The 18,616-nt window shown below is 38.0% G+C and overlaps 1 protein-coding gene across 1 annotated transcript in view; it reads left to right on the top strand.

The window, feature by feature from the left end:
• ZC3H13 (zinc finger CCCH-type containing 13) overlaps nucleotides 1-16,614 on the top strand; it is a gene marked incomplete at its 5' end in the record, with an annotated part of 50,065 nt that extends 33,451 nt beyond the window's left edge. The window contains 8 exons of the mRNA XM_080364079.1: nucleotides 3,169-3,712; nucleotides 4,809-4,912; nucleotides 5,337-6,353; nucleotides 7,402-7,911; nucleotides 11,278-11,433; nucleotides 12,353-12,553; nucleotides 14,202-14,365; nucleotides 15,017-16,614. Coding sequence (XP_080220205.1) covers nucleotides 3,169-3,712; nucleotides 4,809-4,912; nucleotides 5,337-6,353; nucleotides 7,402-7,911; nucleotides 11,278-11,433; nucleotides 12,353-12,553; nucleotides 14,202-14,365; nucleotides 15,017-15,187 — 2,867 coding nt within the window. The 3' untranslated portion in view covers nucleotides 15,188-16,614. The remainder of the gene's footprint in view (nucleotides 1-3,168; nucleotides 3,713-4,808; nucleotides 4,913-5,336; nucleotides 6,354-7,401; nucleotides 7,912-11,277; nucleotides 11,434-12,352; nucleotides 12,554-14,201; nucleotides 14,366-15,016) is intronic.
• Between the last annotated feature and the right edge of the window lie 2,002 nt (nucleotides 16,615-18,616).

Below are 18,616 nucleotides of genomic sequence, written 5' to 3'. Positions count from 1 at the left end.
ATTACTGCCTCTGTTTATCTGCATAGAAACATTGTACTTTTGCACTGTAAATTACTCGAGTGTGTTTTGGGCAAGGCCTGACTACTAGACTGACTACTTACGACTAAAGTAAGTGGCAGTTTAAATTTATGATTAATTAAAAATTTATTGCTCGGGGAACTGAATATTCACTAACACTTTGCTGTGGTCAATAGTAATTGGCTAGTAAGTGTTGGTACAGGTGCCTGTGATCATGGAAAGAGTACGCAGGGCTGTTATTTTAGACACAGAATCCAAGATGTCACAGTTCTGCACCTGAAAGACTACTGTGTTGTCTCTAAGGAACTCAGTAGCAACTTTCACTCTGGAAAATATTTGTCTTGCTCACCAATTAAGAGAACAGGAGTCAGGCAAATGCAAATAGTATGGAAATGAAAGGATGAGCTGTGGAGAATAAATATAAAATTAGAGTGATTTTTTTTTTTTTTATTCTATCTTGAGTTTTGATTTGGAAGTGACAGATGTGTTCCTGCTGTTGCTTAACTTCAGCTTTTCGAAGGGATGTTTTGTGTGTGACTTTAAAAGATGCTTTTTCATCCACTGGAATCTGTCTGTTATTGCTTGTTCTTGTGAAATGTTCTACTTTAGATTCTGCCTTGTCTTCAAGGCAGGATTTCAACAAATGTAATCTCCAGACTTCCTTTTTCTTGTCAGTTGAAAAATCCTAAAGTCGGAATGTGTCCTGCAGGTTGGCTTTGACAGACTAGCTTTCATCCCTTCCAGCTCTCCATCCCAAATAAATTCCAGATATATTATAATGTAATTTGCGCTTTTCGTAACACACCGAGTTATTAATTTATTTAGACATTTTTAAAGAAAAAGCAACAGGAAAAAAACCTTAGAAGTAAAAACATGTAATCACAACAAAATAAATTTCAAGAAGAAAAGTTGCTTTGAATGTGTTATGTTTTGCTTTGAGGGTAAAAAATATAAAGAGCTTGAATGGAGATAAGACTTGTTGTTTTCTTCCTTAAAAATTTAGATCACTTTTTGCAATTGTAAACCTTCCCTAGAGTTACAATTCAGGACATAGTTTCTATGATTAGACCACAGTCTTTATGTTTGTCATTCAGAGGAAAATAGAGATTTTGGTTGGTACTTAGTCCTGTGATATGTAAGGCATCTTTTTAGTATTATTTAAAAATGCAAGCTTGCAAATTTGGGTTACTTTTTTTTCAATTAGGGCAAATATGTAAGTGTTCCAAACCACCACTGGAACAGTACTTCAAAAAATGAAGTTACCTGGGAAGTGCTGACTATGCACGCTTAATTGTCTAGTGTACTTTAGTATCTTGATTCGTTCAAGACTTTCATGTGGATGTTTTGTCACTAAAAATGACATAACAAACAAGAGTTACAGAACTTCTGTATAGAATATAATAGTTAGTATGCACAGTAAATAATATTATAATGCTACAGGCACCATTAAAATAATGTGAAAACTCTTCACAGAACCAATTGCATGGATTGATGATTTACCTTTTTAAAAAAATAAGTGTTACATCCATGGCAGAAATGTCGCTCAAGTTTGCTTTTAATTTTACCTGGTAACAGGGGAGTATTAAGTCATGATTAATTCACTCAGAGATGAAAATTGATTAAACTGGTGGAAATGCATGTTTTATTGATTTTGTCCTGTTCAAACTGTGCCTGCTTGCTCCTGGTGGACATTGTCTCAATTTACAGCGAAGTGCACTTGCAGTCTCAGAGTAATGGACTGAAAAATACCAACCTCTGTTCATGCCATTTTTTGCTCTTTTGTGTAGAGCTTTTAACATATATTGAGGACATATAGTTTTATTGATTTTTTTTTTTAATTTTTTTTTTTTTTTTTTTTTTTTTTTTGTGGTGCTGGTTCAAATACTGCTAACATCAGCATAGAAATTGTTATGAAGTGGTCAAAATTTATAGAAATATTTAAAAAAATCCAAAAATGTAATTAATAAAATGCAGCTGGGCCTGCGGAGAGTAAATACTAATAGATAAATGAGAGTTCACTGTCCTTCTGGATCAGTCATTTTCTACATAATTTTAGTTTTCTCCCTGACTGTAATCCACTATCTGAACAATGAAAAACTCAGGTTCTGAAACTGATACTGCAATGAACACGTATGAAACAGTTCTGCTTCCCATATCTCATCTTCACCTCTCTCTTTCTCATGGGTTTATTTGTCTATTTCTGTGCAGGGATCTATTCTTCTGTGATGAGACTGGCCAATATTTCTTATTTTGCAGTAACGTCTACTAATTTAGTGGGTTGTTGTAAAGACCATGGCTCTTATTTTAACATTTCATTTCGTATTCGAGGTACTGAAGAGAGTTCAGAGGAGGGTGATGAGGTTGGTGAGGGGCCTGGAGCACAAGTCTGATGAGGAGCAGCTGAGGGAACTGGGGCTGTTCAGCCTGGAGAAAAGGTGGCTGGGGGGAGACCTGGTCGCTGTCTACAACTGCTTAAAAGGAGGTTGGAGCATGGAGGGTGTTGGTCTCTTCTCCCAAGTAACAAGCGATAGGGCAAGAGGAAATGGCCTTAAGTTGCACCAGGGAAGGTTTGGATTGGATATTAGGAAAATTTTTTCACAGAAAGGGTTGTCAAGCACTGGAACAGGCTGCCCAGGAAGTGTTTGCGTCACCATCCCTGCGGGTGTTTAAAAGACATGTAGATTATGTTCTTAAGGACGTGGTTTAGTTCTAGAGTTAGGTTATGGTTGGACTTGATGATCTTCAGGGTTTCTTCCAACCAAAATGATTTTATATGTGTGTCATTCAGAGAGATCTTACACCAGATTTTGAATCATTGAGTAATACAATAGTAATAGCTAGGCTATGAGGCGTATAATTATCTTTTGAAGCAATTCAGAAAAATCTGGTAGAAAATAAAATTTTCATACTAACTTTTGGCTAAAATAAGAGAAACCCACTCCCTAAATACTGAAGAAATATTTCAAAATTAGTATTGCTTTTTGTCTTTTTCACTCCCCAAAGAGAATTTCCAAGGTTCTGCAAGGAGTTGCTTTTCATTTAATGCAACCAATATATAGATTGTCAAAACAAAAGGTTTTTTTTATTAGTGTCATGGAAGTAGTGTATGTCACTTTAGCACTTAGTAATCAAACCTACCTCTCTTCACAGATCAGAGAGCAAGCTCACCAGTACGACATCAAGGACGAAGTGATGACCTTGAGCGAGATGAAAGAAGAGAAGAGCGAAGGGTAGATCGGTCTGATGATAGGAGAGATGAAAGGGCCCGGGAGAGAGAGCGGGAAAGGGAGAGAGACCGAGAGAGGGAAAGAGAGAGAGACCGGGAAAGAGAAAGGGAGAAGGAAAGAGAGTTAGAGCGAGATCGTGCTCGGGAACGGGAGAGGGAGAGAGAGCGGGACAAAGACAGGGACCGCGAGCGTGACCGAGACAGGGATCATGACAGGGAAAGGGAACGAGAAAGGGAGAGGGAGAAGGAACGAGAGCGAGAGCGGGAGGAACGAGAAAGGGAGCGAGAGCGCGAAAGAGATCGAGAGCGAGAACGAGAAAGGGAGAGAGGTCGAGACAGGGATAAAGAAAGAGACCGCCAGAGAGACTGGGATGACAAAGATAAAGGAAGGGAAGATCGCAGAGACAAGAGGGAAGATATCAGAGAAGAAAGAAGTTCAAGAGATGTCCATGAGGAAAGAAAATCCAAGTGAGTGGACCTGTATGTTACTTCAGTCAAAGAAACAAACCAACCAAACACAGAAAAAAAAAAAAAAAGAGCATTCTTTTACTGTTAATTTCATTAAGTTAGTAGTCAGGGGAGTATCATAAGGAAGAAGATACCCTGCTTATCCACAGGCCTGGTCTGAAGCCATTTTTCCCCTGCATCTGAGTGGTACATACCAGTGGCTCTAAAATCAGTACTGTTCTGGTGAAGTTAATCTGATGGTTTCTTAGTGTGGAATTGTGGAACTATTGAGAAGCTAACAATTGAGTCAGACTATATTTTCCCTTCTACATATATTTGCTTGGCCGTGTCTTTAATAATGCAGGCATCCTTGGAAACAAACACAGACTGTGGTACCTTCTGAAGCCTGGAAAGTCAGACAGCAGCTAACTAGGTCAGGGTTTGTGACTTTATTCCTTACATTTCTGTGGAATGTACATTACCCTTTGCACTACTAAATTTTCAATACCAGAAGGCTACCAATGAAGGTGTGAACAATATCCCGAGTAATTTTTTTTTTTCCAAGTGTGTAGCACTGATTTGCCTTTTTCTTTTTATGTTTTTTCATTTAATACAATAAAATGTTCATTGTTCCATGAATAATAAGCAAAACAGTGTTGCCCTGCATGGCTGCTTTGCTTTGCTTAGTAGCTTTTGTGTGAGGGAATTGTGGATTCCTATAAATCATCTAGTACAGACTCTTCTCACATTCTAGTACAGACTCTTCTCCCATCCCACAGGAGAAGAGAGCAAGCTGGGTGGGGGCTTACCTGCCAGCTGGGGGCAACGTACTGCAGGGATCATTGACACAGGGAAAAATTGATCTTAATAGTCTTTCATAAGTTTTTGCTAAAAAGATAGTTGTCTTAAGTGTTTGAGTTTTAGTTTAAGGTGTCCTACAGTATGGTCAGAAAACTGATCATACTTGAGGATTTGGAATAAAAACTCGGAAAACTACAAAACTTCCTGCATCCTTAGATGTGTTGTCTTCTGTGTGAGGTGGTTAGACTGGTAAACTGAATTGATGTTTTCTTTAAAGAATCCTGAAGAAATTTGACTGTACATTTTTGTTCTACAGGAAACGTCACAGAAATGAAAGCAGTCCAAGTCCTCGTCAGTCACCCAAACGTCGCCGTGAACACTCTCCTGATAGTGATGCTTACAACAGTGGAGATGATAAAAGTAAGTAGGAGTGGGCTATCTTTGCAGCTGGATCCAGCTTACCGTCTTCCTGTGGAAAATAACTTACAATCTTAAATAGGGAAAAACATGGGGGAAGCTTTTGCAAGTGTCCTTCTCTCCTTTTTTTTTTTTTTTTAATGAGCAACATCATTCTTCTTAATCTGTATGTTTGTGTTTTATTTTCATTTTGTCACTGTGTTATATCTGCCAGGTGATAGTGGCTTCTGCATCCATTTTTTAAGATGCATGTTTACCAAAATGGAAGTAGTCTGTTGCTGCTGCAGCAGTAGAAAAACTTAAGAAATCTAACTGAAATAATGGATTATATGTTTTAATTGTCACTTTTTGGCACGCGTAAGATACCAAATGTTCACCTGTTCTCCTTTCTTAATAATATAAGTACATCCATTTTCCTATTTTTTAGATGACAAGCATAGACTTCTGAGCCAGGTTGTGCGGCCGCAGGAATCCCGGTCACTGAGCCCTTCTCACGTTACAGAGGAGCGACAGAGTCGCTGGAAAGAAGAAGAGCGAAAATCAGACAGAAAGGAAAGTTCCCGGCGTTATGAAGAACCAGAGTTTAAAGAGAGGGTTTCTTCAGCAGATAAGCAAAGAGAGCAACCAGATGCTTCAGAGAGCTCACGGTCCAGGGTTCAAGAAAATCTTGGTCACCGCCCTTCTGAAGAAAGAGATGCTTCTGATAGAATGCATGATGACGGCAAGAAGAAGTCTAAAATACAGAAAAAGGCCACAAAGAAGAAGAAAGATGATGACGGTGGGGTGGAAAGGTACACTAATGAATCAACAACTGAGGAAAGCCAAGTCTTTTCACCCAAGAAGGGTCAAAAAAAGAAAAACGTAGAGAAAAAGCGGAAGAGGTCCAAAGGTGATTCTGAAGTTTCTGATGAAGAAATTGTTCCACATCATAAAAAGAAAAAAGGCCCAAGAACCCCCCCTGTAACAAAAGAAGAATTGGCTGAAGCACCACCTGAGAAAGCTGTAGCAGAAGTCCCCCAAAAAAGAGAAGATACAACATTTAGTGACTGGTCAGATGAAGATGTTCCTGAACGTGGTGACATTGTTGTTCCAGAAAGAAGCACTGAGGACTCTCATAGGAAAAGTCACAGGACAAGGGGAGAAAAGGTGGAAGCCCCTCATGTTACTATAGACGATGGACCACACCGTAAACCGGTGGATCAGAAGCGCAGCAGCAGCCTCGGTAGCAATCGGAGCCATGCCTCAAGCAGACTGAGATCCCCTTCCAATGAGTCAGCTCATCGCAGTGGAGATGACCAGACTGGACGGAAGAGGATCCTGCACAGTAGCTCTAGAGACAGGGATAGGGACAGGGAGAGAGAGAAGAAATTAGAAATCACTGGGGAACGGAAGTCCAGAATTGATCAGTTGAAACGAGGGGAACCGAGTCGCAGCACATCTTCAGGTAATAAGATACATTTTAGTGAGACTGATCTATAATTCTCTATAAAAGTGTGAAGGTACAAATCCCAAATCATTCTTGCCTGGCTGTGTATTCCTTTCATTTGTAATTGGTGTGAAGGGAGAGGGAGGTGTTCTGTGCCGTTCACTGTAAAACTAGAATGAATTAAGATTCCTACAAGTGTTACTATATTTGAAAAGCTGATCCTCAGCGGACAGGATTACCGCTTTGTTTACACCAGAACATTCAGTCAGATTCAGTTCATACTGCCTGGGGAATAAAGTAATTTGTAGGACAAGAAAAACTCATAGGAAGATAAAATGCTTGTGCTAACAGCACACTGAGATAGGTTTGTCATCTAAATAATGTTCTTAAATTTATTATTAACATTCGTTTTGATATGGAAATTCTGACATCTGTGCGAAAGGAACATGTCTCTTTTCTCTGAGAGAGGCATCCATTATCATCTCAGGAGCTAATTTCACTGAGGGAAATCTGTCATGATTCCTGTTAGACATACTTTTAATGCATACAGAAATCATCTTTGTTGCAAATCAAAATAATCACAATCGACTTGTTTTGTGTCGTTCCTGCAAAAAAAAAATGGGTGCAGCGTTTCAAAAAGTAAGCAGCATCAGTATGAAATTATCTTTGTCCTAAAGCACTTTGGCTCTCTGTTTTCCTCATGGTTACATGCCTGAAATTATTTTTATGAATTTATCATTTGCTGACCAAGGCATTCCTAGCTTTTAGAAGACATGATTTGAAAATTTTGAGATGATTCTTTCTTGTTTTTTTCTCCTCCCATCTTGCCTAAATTTCTGAGTTAAAATTATGTACCTTCAGTTTGGCTTCTGTCATACTAGAAAGTAGCCACTAACAGTCTTTTTTAAGAGTGGGAGAAATACCTTATATTTTTAAGTAAGGTTAGATCTATAAGCAATTTGAATGCATTGTTAATTTAAAGATTATGCTTTTGAGATGTACATTTTCATACCTGAATCTTTAAAATGCCTTGTCGTCATGCATGTGTTTAAAATATTTTATTCAGATCGTCAAGATTCAAGAAGCCACAGTTCAAGAAGAAGTTCTCCTGAATCGGATCGTCAGGTCCATTCCAGATCTGGGTCCTTTGATAGCAGGGAGAGGCTGCAGGAGCGAGATCGACATGAACATGATCGAGAAAGAGAGAGGGACAGAAGAGAGGGAAGGCAGAGAGACTGGGACCGAGATGTTGACAAAGACTGGCCGAGGAGCAGGGATCGAGAGAGACTCCGGGAACGAGAGAGGGAGCGAGAGAAAAGACGGGAGCTGGACAGAGAGAGAGACAGACAACCACCTGATACCGCTGAAAGAGAGAGAGACAGAACTCTTGACATCTCCTCTCAAAAAGAATCAACAAAACACAGTGAAACAAAACTGGACAGAGATCACGAAAAGGAATTTGATGGTGTTTGTCGGGACTCAGCGGCTTCAGAGAAGGAAAGAACAGACAAAGATTTAGGACCTTTACAAGGTTTTGAAGATGGAAATGAGGCTGAAAAAGTAGAGAGTTTAGAAGGTGAGATATTCTGGAAAAGAACCTGGACTGAAAAATATTGTATTCTTTCCCTTTGGCATAGTGCTGAACTGAGCTGTATTAGAGTAATTTTCTGAAGGCTTCTTGGCTCCAGCTTCTCTATTGTGGAAGCAGACACAGTAAGCAATGAGCATCTTCCTTAGTGTTAATTGTGTTAGTGTTATTTGTTAATTTCTAAAGAAGACTTAAGGCAAGGAAAACAAATTATCTGAGGTATATTTTCACTGCGGTGTAACATTTCTGAACAGTCAGTTTGCTAAGGAATAACGCCAACATGCGATTGCTCTGTTATATCATTATAAGATCTATTTCTTAGTTTGGAAGTGACAGGTAATGAGTGAAAAAAAATTAGTGTTGACTAGGAACTGTTCTTTGGGTTTTTTTTCTACAGACCCCAATTATCATAGAAATGATTGTCTGATTAGTAGGTGAAACATATGTATGTCTTGGTACAACGGTCCAAAAATGGCTTTCCTGAGGTAATCTTATTAAATGCAGCTTCAATTTATTGGCCCTAATCATACTGGGGAAAATGTGCTTAGGAATAATAAATAAAGTAAGTAAGGGGCAAATACCGACAAATTCTCTGAAGAGAGTAGGATTAGACAGCTTGAGCTTTGCATGGATAGGGAGTTTGGGAAGTACTTATAACGTATAGCGACAGTGTAAAAGAAGCAAGAGTCTAAGTCCAGGGTAACTGGTGTACATTACGGTTATGTTTACTAAGTTGGCTTTTTTGGTGATTGCAGGAGTTCTCTAAAATCTGCTGAGAGGAAAAAAGGCATTGTAGGATTTGGAATTTTTGGATGTTTGGGATGGTATGGCCTGAAGCCCATAGCCTTCAGAGAGATAAACAAATGAAATAAGCATTTGTAGTTCTACAAAAGGTAGCAGAACATTGTCTCATCATATTTTCATGCTTAATAAGAATTATCAGTAGATGTTCAGTGTTAATTTGGGCAGTTAAATCGAATGTTGTCTAGAGAGGACAATGATGAATATTTATTGCTTATTATATCTCCTGCCTGATTGTTCGTGAAGTGGTCATTAAGGTCGACTGGTACAATTGAGAAAATTCCATTTAAGGAGATTATCTGCGGAGTTGAACCACTTGTTAAAGACAGCGTTTGGAGCAAGCATGGGGAAGCCTGCTCTGTCTTGCTGTAATGGACAAAATTCAGCAATTTTTAAGCTAGAGGAAGGAATGGTACAGATTTATATCTGAGAGTACAATGTGGTAATTTCAGAAAAGAGTTAGTGAAAGGTTATTCCTAGGTATGTTATCTGTTTCCAGGAGGGCACCTCTAGCTGAACAGGCTGTGGATGTTGAATGCATTCTTAGGTATAGCCTTTCAGCAGGCTTCTTTTAAGTACTTTAATGTGTATTCTTTTGTGTATTTTTCAAAGGTGGTGTTCTAACCTGTTTCCCTACAAACAAGACAGGATCTTGTATTAATTTTTACACCAAAAGATGCTTACTTTTTTACATGTATAGCTGCCTGGACACTACTTAAGTCAACTTTTTAAATGAACTGTAACTAGGGCTGGTTTTTGGAGTAGGGCTTATATTTCGAGCATCCTCAAAAGCCCTGAAAAATCATGCTAGGGCTTATTTTTGGAGTAGGTCTTATTTTTGGGGAAACAGGGTAAATTCTCTGAAAATTGTCATCTCTAGGAAGCTGTGGTATATTTAGTACTATTTTTTAGAAAAAGAAATGTCTTTTTAAAAATATTAGATGGCATCCCATTTTATTAAAGCATACTATATATAGCATATTTATGATTTTCTAAGGTTTAGTGTACTTTCATTAGTTTATTATTCTTGTTTACATTGTTCCTTTTACCTGACTAGCGAGTTGTGTTTTTAATGCAGAGTTAATATAAAAGTACATATCTGCAAAAATGCTGTGAAGATAGTGATAGGATTATAATCTAGAAATTATCAAACTTTGATTTGAAATTCAAAATTGAGAAAGTAATCTTTTAAAATCAGGTATTGAGAACTATCAATTATTATTTTAATTGTTTCATGCAGTATCTTCTAAATGCTTCATCTGTGCTGGTCAAACATATAATTATGGTGAGGTAGTGAAGCTGGTAGGTCAGTGTGGAGGCAGAAGACAGATCAGAGAGGCAGTGAATATTTAAAATCATAAGACAAAATGAAATCTAGTACAGATTATTTTCCTTTTAAAAGCAAAAACTTTTTAGAAAACTAAATACAATTTCCAAATTGATGGTGTTAAGGAGGTATCTGGTATTTACTTGTACAAATTACTGTTGTATACCTTCTAACTAAATGTATGAGAGTATAATTACTAAATTATTGTAGTTTCTTGAACCTTAATGTGTTTTCTCTAAATGATAAATGTTTCCCCCAAAGCACTGCCAGGTGGTCTGAGTAGGTAATATACACTCTGCTAGCATGTCTTTTACTTGCTTTTTTCCATGCTGATTTTTAGGTTAGTTGAGGCAACTTAAAATGGGAGGCAGTGTCCCATCTGGCTGAAGGAGTGGGAAGGTATCAGAATGGTTATCCACAGGGGATGACCCCTGTAAATTCTGTCTAGGTTATATGGTACAACTTAATCCAAGTACCGTGGCAAAGAACCCTAAGAAAGCCGGATTTTTGAGCAATGGGGTTTCTGAATGCTTGAATCAGATATTTCAGTCGTGGAGGTGAGAGAATACCTGCAGATGTTCCTTTCATGAGCTGCAAAATGCAATGTTTGAGTGTCCTGTGGTTACAACTTTTAAGGAACATCTTTACATGTACAGCACGTGTATTTGTATGTGCATCTCCTACCTGGACGGATAGAAGTGTAACAACAAATAAGGAAGTGTGACATGGCTTTCTGAAAGCTCTTCTCATGACTTCCACAGAGTCTAAAACTGTGAATAATCGAATTATTCAGGATATCTTGCACCTTTTGGTATTTTGGGGTTTTGTTACTTGTTTCACTTGTAGAACCTTTGGACTGAATCCTGAGTTTGGATTCATGTGCAAAAGCATCTGAAAGACTTTCTGGTGCCAACTTAGATTTGTATTATTAACTACATATCAGATAATCAACATGTGTTTCTTTTGAATATGGCCTTTTATGTGCAGTTTAAGTAATACTGCACCAGAAAAGATGACTGATATGTAGAATTCGAACTGCCACGTTGTGTATGGGAGAAATAACTTCTCTGTTTCCATAAATTAATACCTGTTTTCATGTTGAATATACTTGTCCCTCAAAACTGACTGTTTAATTTGATGAACCTCTTTGTTTTCAAGCTGCTTAAAGCATGTTTAGAAAACAAAAATGATTGCTTTAAAGCTACAGTGTGTATCTGTCTCTGTAGGAGGAGAAGATGAAGCAAAGATTGATGATGTACAGTCACTGGGGTCTGGTGCTGGAGAATATGAGCCAATCAGTGATGATGAACTGGATGAAATTCTGGCAGGTGATGCTGAAAAGCGGGAGGATCAGCAGGAGGATGAGAAGATGCCTGGTAAAAGTATAGCAAAACCCCTTTATGATTATTTGAATGTAAAGATTATATCAGTTTGCATGTAATGCTATTGTGATGCTGACAGTCTTTCTGAATTAGGAATGTAGTTTGTATGCTTGTTCTTCAGTATTTCTCATTTGTTCTGTAATAGCCAGGTAAGCCTGAGAAGTGTAGTGGTAAGTGAAGAGTATTGGGAGCTGTATTTTGAAGTAGTATTTCTCTTAGTTTACATAGCTAGAAGGGTAAGCTTTTTGTTTTTGTAAACGTGTTTTCATTTATCCCATTTGGTTTTAATAATTATTTGGAACTGATATTTTTATGAACAGATTTTATTAATGCTTGAATGCTTCCCAAGTGCACTGGGAAGGACAGAATATTCTACTTGTGTTAAGTTCGTTTGGATCATTTGCGCTATATGATGTGTTTGTATTTTCTGTGCTAAACATAGTAAACAAACACAGTTGTATGGTTATCCAATTAATAGTATACCTGTCCTTTGAAACAAAACATCCACATCCAGAGTTGAAATACTAGCTTTTTAAGCATTTAATTTGGATCTATCATGGCACATTTAGTTATACTGTGACTTTTGTGAATGCGCAAATGATGTGTCCAAATCTGCTGACTAAGCAGGGGCTGAGCAGCTTTCCACAGAGAGATTGCAATAAAAATGAAGCAGAATATTAGGGCTGGTGTTTTTAATCCAAGGAGCTTTATATTTGTATGCTCCTTTTTTCTACCAATCTAAGTGACTTTTGACATTCTTACCTGAAGTATCCAAGGATCTGGCTTTGAGAACTACAGAACAATGTTCATCTAATATATGTTGCTTTTAGGAGACAGGGATGTACACAGCACGTGAAATTAACTAACTGTGGTAAGGAATGTTGATGTGATAACTCATCCTCTGTCAATGTTTTTGCAGATCCTGTGGATGTCATAGATGTAGATTGGTCCAGTCTTATGCCAAAGCAGCCAAAAGAACCACGGGAGCCTGGGGCTGCACTCTTAAAATTCACACCAGGTGCTGTTATGTTAAGAGTTGGCATTTCCAAGCGATTGGCAGGACCAGAACTCTTCACCAAGATTAAAGAGACTTGCCAGAGAGTGTTAGAAAAACCTAAAGGTAATTGTTTCTGCAGGGATTCAGCTGTCTTTTGTTCTTAGTGGAAGTCATGCATTAGTTCATTATTTTAGGTTTCAAGACCAGAGAAAGTGTATAATGAGTATTATGTGAAAATTACAAATGTAATACAGCTGCAAGTCAATCAAATCAGTGTTTTAATTCCAGCAGTGGTGAGGTCTTGAATAATAGCCTATACAAAATTTTTCATGCTAGCAAAATTTTCCTTTTTGTGAAAGTGTTCATACTTTCCTGGCCTAATGTGTGTCAGCATTTTTTTGGAGAGCTAAATATCTTCTGGAGTGAATTAACAGTAGCACTGTGAGAAAGAAAGTAGTGGGTTTTTTTGTTTTGTCTGGAGGTCCTCTACACACCTTCTTATTTGCCTTCTGAAGATCTGCTCCAGAATGCATGGATAGGGTTTTGGGTCAGAATGAAAGGAGCTCAGTGAAATTTGTATATTATGTCTCTGCTAGAAGTAGGAAATTAAATAACACACTGGTCTGACAAAGTGTATCGTAAGATCTGCATGATAGATGGGATGTGCATGAACTGTACCATGTTTACTGTAGTGTAAGCATGAGAGATAATGCTGCTTGCAACAACTTGCATAGTAGAATTGTTTTTTGAGGACTATGAAACATTTGCTTTCTGTAAGATATCTATGCAAATTATTCCAGGATCTAAATGTGACAAAATTATGGCTTATAAATATTAGTATTTGCAGAGCCTCTGTTTTTAGGGAATAGCAGATTCTTCTGTTTGTTTTTTTTTGTTTGTTTGTTTTGTTTTGTTTTTTTTTTAAAAAAAAACTCAGTAAATTCTAATTCTTCATTTGAAACAATACTTTTCAGTTCTTTGCAACAGTATTCTTCATGCAGTTGTTTTGTTAACATCGCAGTCTCAGATAACTGTTAATCTCCATGAATGTCACTGCTTGCTTGAGCCATTGAAATTGTATTACTGTTAATCATGGGCTGTTGCTACTGATTCGACTTTAAGTCAAATGAAATGCAAACATTTTACTGCATGATAAATAGTATAATTTAAGTGTGTACTTGGTATTAGTAAGTACTGTAAGTGTCCCACTGCAATATTTGCAGCTCTTTCTACACAGTACTAGCTTTCTTCTAGTTTAAAAAAAGACCTCAGCTCTTATGATTAAGAATTCACAGAACTGATGTAATTGATACAATATTGAATCTTCCTCAGTTTGCATATTTTACTTCTGCATAGCCAAACAAACCCTGTTGTGACACTGGTACATTTATCCTGTGCCTTGCAGGGAAGTGAAATTCAGACAACTCCTGATGAATCCTAGTAGTAAACAACTTTTGTCACACATGTCTGATCATAAATGATATCTCCTCTTCTATCCCAGAGCTGTCACTTGATTTTTAGGCCTCTTGGTGATTCCTGTCTCAATATTGCTTTTCATTACTGAAGCTACATAAAAGTGTAGCCATCCTTCCCTTTAAATGATGAAGGATTTATTTGTGTTTTTCTATAAACTGCAATATCCTTTTTTTTTACCAAACTTTGGTATTGTTTAGAAGGCAGAAATACAAATAGTAAAACTTCAAGGGATTTCATATTGCTGCTCCAAAATACCATGTGTATGTTGATCTCTGCAAATATCAATTGTTTGTAGATGCAGAAAACCTTTTTGAACATGACCTGGGGGCTTTGAATATGGCTGCACTTCTACGAAAAGAAGAGAGAGCAGGTCTTCTCAGTAACCTGGGTCCTTGCTGTAAAGCGCTGTGCTTTCGAAGGGATTCTGCAATTCGTAAGCAGCTAATGAAGAATGAAAAGGCAAGTGGTTTGTTTACAATGCTTGGTCAAAATGTGGAAACACTGATTCCACTATGCAAAACATTCTCCCCTAGGGAGATAATTTTTGTACTTATTTGTTTTTCTGGAGCAAACCTAGTCCTTCAAATAACGGAGAACAAACTAATACTGAAAGAGGTTTTAGGGTGTTTATTTTTTATTTAGGTTTAATTTAAGATCAGATTAATTTAAGATTGAGTCTAGAGGTAAGTACTGTTTCTTATTTTGGAGTTTAAATTCTGGAGATACGCTTTTTATATTTTGGGAATACATCATAAAAAATAATTGGTTAAAATACATTTTCAAAGACAATTCTTGAATAATTCTCCTGCTTAGGATTTCGTGTTCTTTTACAAGAATTATAAGACTCCGTTCTACCGCATGAAGAGTACCTAGATAATTTTCTTTTCAAAGTTGAAACAAAACCCCACTTTTACCATTTCTGTGCTACAGTAGGTTTTGTGATCTTGTGTGCTAGTAGAAAAATAATGAATTCTCAGTCTTTTCTAGTAAATATGTATGATAAAACCTCTAATTATTGAGAGTACTTCAGGTTAATTTCTCTGCTTGCATGTTAAAGGCCTCTGTTTTCACTTCTTTCTGTTTTTGTTTTTTTTTTTTTAATTTCATCAGGGTGCAACAAAACAAACCTATACAAATTCTGCAGCAATGGACAGTGACTTGTTACGGTTGAGTCTACGGTTATTCAAACGAAAGACTGTGTGCCAAGTTCCTGGTCAGGAAAAGACAGAGGATAATAAAATTCCACAACCGACTATCCAGCAAGAAGTGTGTGTCTCTTGAGCGAATGACCATGGTGGCACTTTCTAGTTGATTTCCCACTACCAATGTTGGTGTTGATGTTTAGAACTGGTTCATTGGAAAGCAGGTGTAGAGGATGGAAGAAAATACTCCGTTTGTACACAGATAAGAATTATTGGATTTGGATGTGAATAAAAGGGGTAAAAAAATTACTTCTATGTGAAGTTCTCTGCAAGTATTGTAATATTGGATCTTACACTGTAACTTAAACCTGTTTTATGGTGCATCAGGTATAATAATGTGAAGATGTCTGGTTTTAGCAGTTTGAGACCACCTAATATTAAACTGAAGAAAACTGTCTGCGTATCTTTTTTCTCATTATAAGTGGGTTTTTCTACCGCCACCCTGATCCCTCAATACACATCTGGAATAGCTTGCTTCCTGGGAGTCTGTCTACCTACACTTTCAAATCCCTTTCTTATCACAGCAGACTCTGCTGTGGATGTGGACAAAACTTGAGCTCCTTTCCATCTTTGGCATAGGTTTCCTCTGATAATGTCTGGACACAAAAATCTAGTCTAGTCAGTTAAGGCTCCCCTTGTTGATTAGAAGAAGTAAAAAAAAAAAACTTCCAGGAAGTGTTCTTTGACTAGTTTTAGATGCCTATATTTTTGAGACTAAGAGTATTTTGGAAATACCAGCTGCTTTACAAAGGAGGACTGGCGCTTATATTATATTTTCCATTCTGTTAAGTACCAGGGCAGATCAATCCCTTGCAGGAACCTAAGGGTATCTCACACTTGGTGAGTTTCAGTTGATTTCTGGGTGTTACAGATTTTAGGGGCATGAGTAGAGACTTGTCAAGCCTGGGTTCGATTTTGTAAGAGTTGTTTTCCATTTGAGAAGTGGGATCTTTGGATTACACCAGTCAGGTATGTTTAAATAGTCTGTGGAGGCCTCCATGTGAAACTGAGACTTCTGAAACTTAAGCCTAAGTCTCTGTATATACCTCTCTGCTCTTCCTGGGTTTAAACCTGAACTGTTGTTTTGAATTCTTCTCATAGAGGGTGGGGAAGAAACCCCTAGTTTAACCTTGACACTGGTTTGCTGCAAAGCAACTTGTTTTCTTTGTTCTTGTTCAAGTTGAAAATTACAAACCACTAAATTTTTTTTGCCCAGTTGGTTTGTATTAGTTTCTGATCCTTTTCCTCCACTTGGAACCACGACTCTTGAGGTAGGATGTTGACTGTGCAGTTTAACAATGGACCTATCTTGCATCTCATGGTTACTGACAGTTGCACTGACTTCAGGCAAAGGCCTGATTATGAGTCAGAATTCAGTTCAAATTCACTTTTTAAAACACTAACATAAAGTTTTCTTACTATAATGCTTTCCTACAATGCCTAGAACATAAGCATTCAGTAAAATGTTCTCATACTATGTTTAGAGAATTGTTGAAGAAAATGTGAGGTAGTTTTATTTATATTTTTGTAAGTGCCCACTTACTAGTGTATATGTACTTGTATCAAATATAAATGACATGAGAAATTTCTACCATTTGTTTGATTATTATTAAACTGTGTGATCTGGGCAAATTTTTTTCTCAAGTTTTTCACTTGTTGAACATTTTTAAGAGACTTGGTCGCTATTGTTTTTTAAAGTCATTGGTGATTTTATATATGCTTCTAAAAAATAGCGTGTCTTCTAAGCACACTGGTAAGTTAACCTGAGCAAGTTAACAAACCTGTTCTATTCAGCATTTAAATGCATTCTCACCTATTTTATAGCTACAATAATGCTGCCTTTAAGCTGAAACTATTAGATCATTGCTTCCAATTATGTTAAAGCCTATTTTAATCTCCATCTCTAAAAGACATAAAAATGTTTGATAGCTAGAAACAGCCTCGTGTAAGAGTACAGTACACAAAATAGATTCACTGCGTGGCATTTAATTATGCTGTGCTTGCTTTAAGCACTCTGTAAAGCAGTCAAGGTGTATATATGCACTTACTTTGCAGAAGAATATTTCACATTATCCTATAAAATACAAAATAAAATAGGTTTGATGGGCTATCATGAGTATCTCCTGAAGTGTTAGTGTCCCACTGAAGGTCAAATCCAGTGCTGACCTGTTTATTATGTGTTGGAATTGTACAAAAATGGTGTTGCAATTGTCTTTTATATACCTTTGGTTTTATTTGATTCACAGTGCTTGTGAGTGCAGAAGTACATTATGGTGCTGGCAGAAAACATGGCTGTTCCTGGGGGAAGCACTAAGATTTGTAAGCAATTCCTCTCTCACCTGGCAGGAATTACTGCACGGGTAGAGCACAGCAAGTGTGAAGTTCCTCTGTATTTTTATTCTTGGTCTCCATCATTTTCACAGAGTTTAGTTTGCAGGTATTCTGTCTGACAGGGAATGTAAGTTACAAAGCTGTCTTGAGGTGATTTTACAATAACCTTAGGAATGGGGGATTTGCCAATGTACATACCAACTTCAACAAAAGGTCTGAAATCATCTGAGAACTTGCTGTAGGACCTTCCATCCCCTTCCCCAGGTTGGTCATAATTTTTCTGACTTGGTCTGCTAGCCGTTTAACCATCTCTCTTCCTTTCTCCCCATTTCTCTCCTAGCTTGGTTTTGTGTGTAGATGGAAGAATTTTAGTCCAGTTCTCACGTTGCAAGGCTCCAGCAGTGGCGCACATCCCATGTCAGGCAGCACTGTGAGGACAGGGCTGGATGTGTGCCGCCTTGGACGCCTTTGTGTGCTCCGGCTCCAAGTATGAAAACGTGGAGAAGCCTCTGTTACGACTTCGTTTGTCCTTCTAAGCGGTGACAGCAGCTTTAAAGCAGTCACTCCGCCAAAGAAGAGATGTCAGCCCTTCCTGCTGCTAAGCCCATGCTGTGCTTAGTTGGATGATAAGTTGGTTTGAAGCATCCCCGAGGTGCATACTGGAATGTGGAGCCACAGAAGAAGAGGCTGTGTGCTGGTAGGATGAGGGAGGCTCACATCAGCTGAAACACTGCCCAGCTCTTGCAGCCATAACAAATTCACAGGCTGAGCAGATTTTTGGAGCCTGGAGACACAAATGGGACTATGACCTGTATCTCTGGATATTGGCATGTTCCTTATCTCAACTAGTACTCTCAGGCTATTACTGCTTCAGCTAGTGGAGTGAGACGGGGATTTTGACAGTGGGCCATCTGCACAGTGTACTCAAAAGACGATGTTAAGAGTTAAGGCAATTTTACTAAATTAAAGCTTTTGTTTGGGTTCTGTTGACATGGTTGTGTTCTCCCTTTTCTGCTGTAGGGTGGCCCTTCAGCAGAGAGCAGGCTGGCTGGAGCCACTCTGCCTGTACGAGGCAGGACGCGGGATGTGTGTTCAGTTTGAACAGTTGCCATCATCTCAAAGGGTTTGGGTACAGGTCTCTGCCTTAGTGCTAAAGGGAAGCCCAAGGAGATAGTAC

This window comes from Nesoenas mayeri (genome assembly GCF_963082525.1).
Source record: "Nesoenas mayeri genome assembly, chromosome: 1".
Lineage (NCBI taxonomy): Eukaryota > Metazoa > Chordata > Aves > Columbiformes > Columbidae > Nesoenas > Nesoenas mayeri.
Note: the sequence above shows the minus strand (reverse complement) of the source record. Positions and strands in the feature narration are given on the sequence as shown.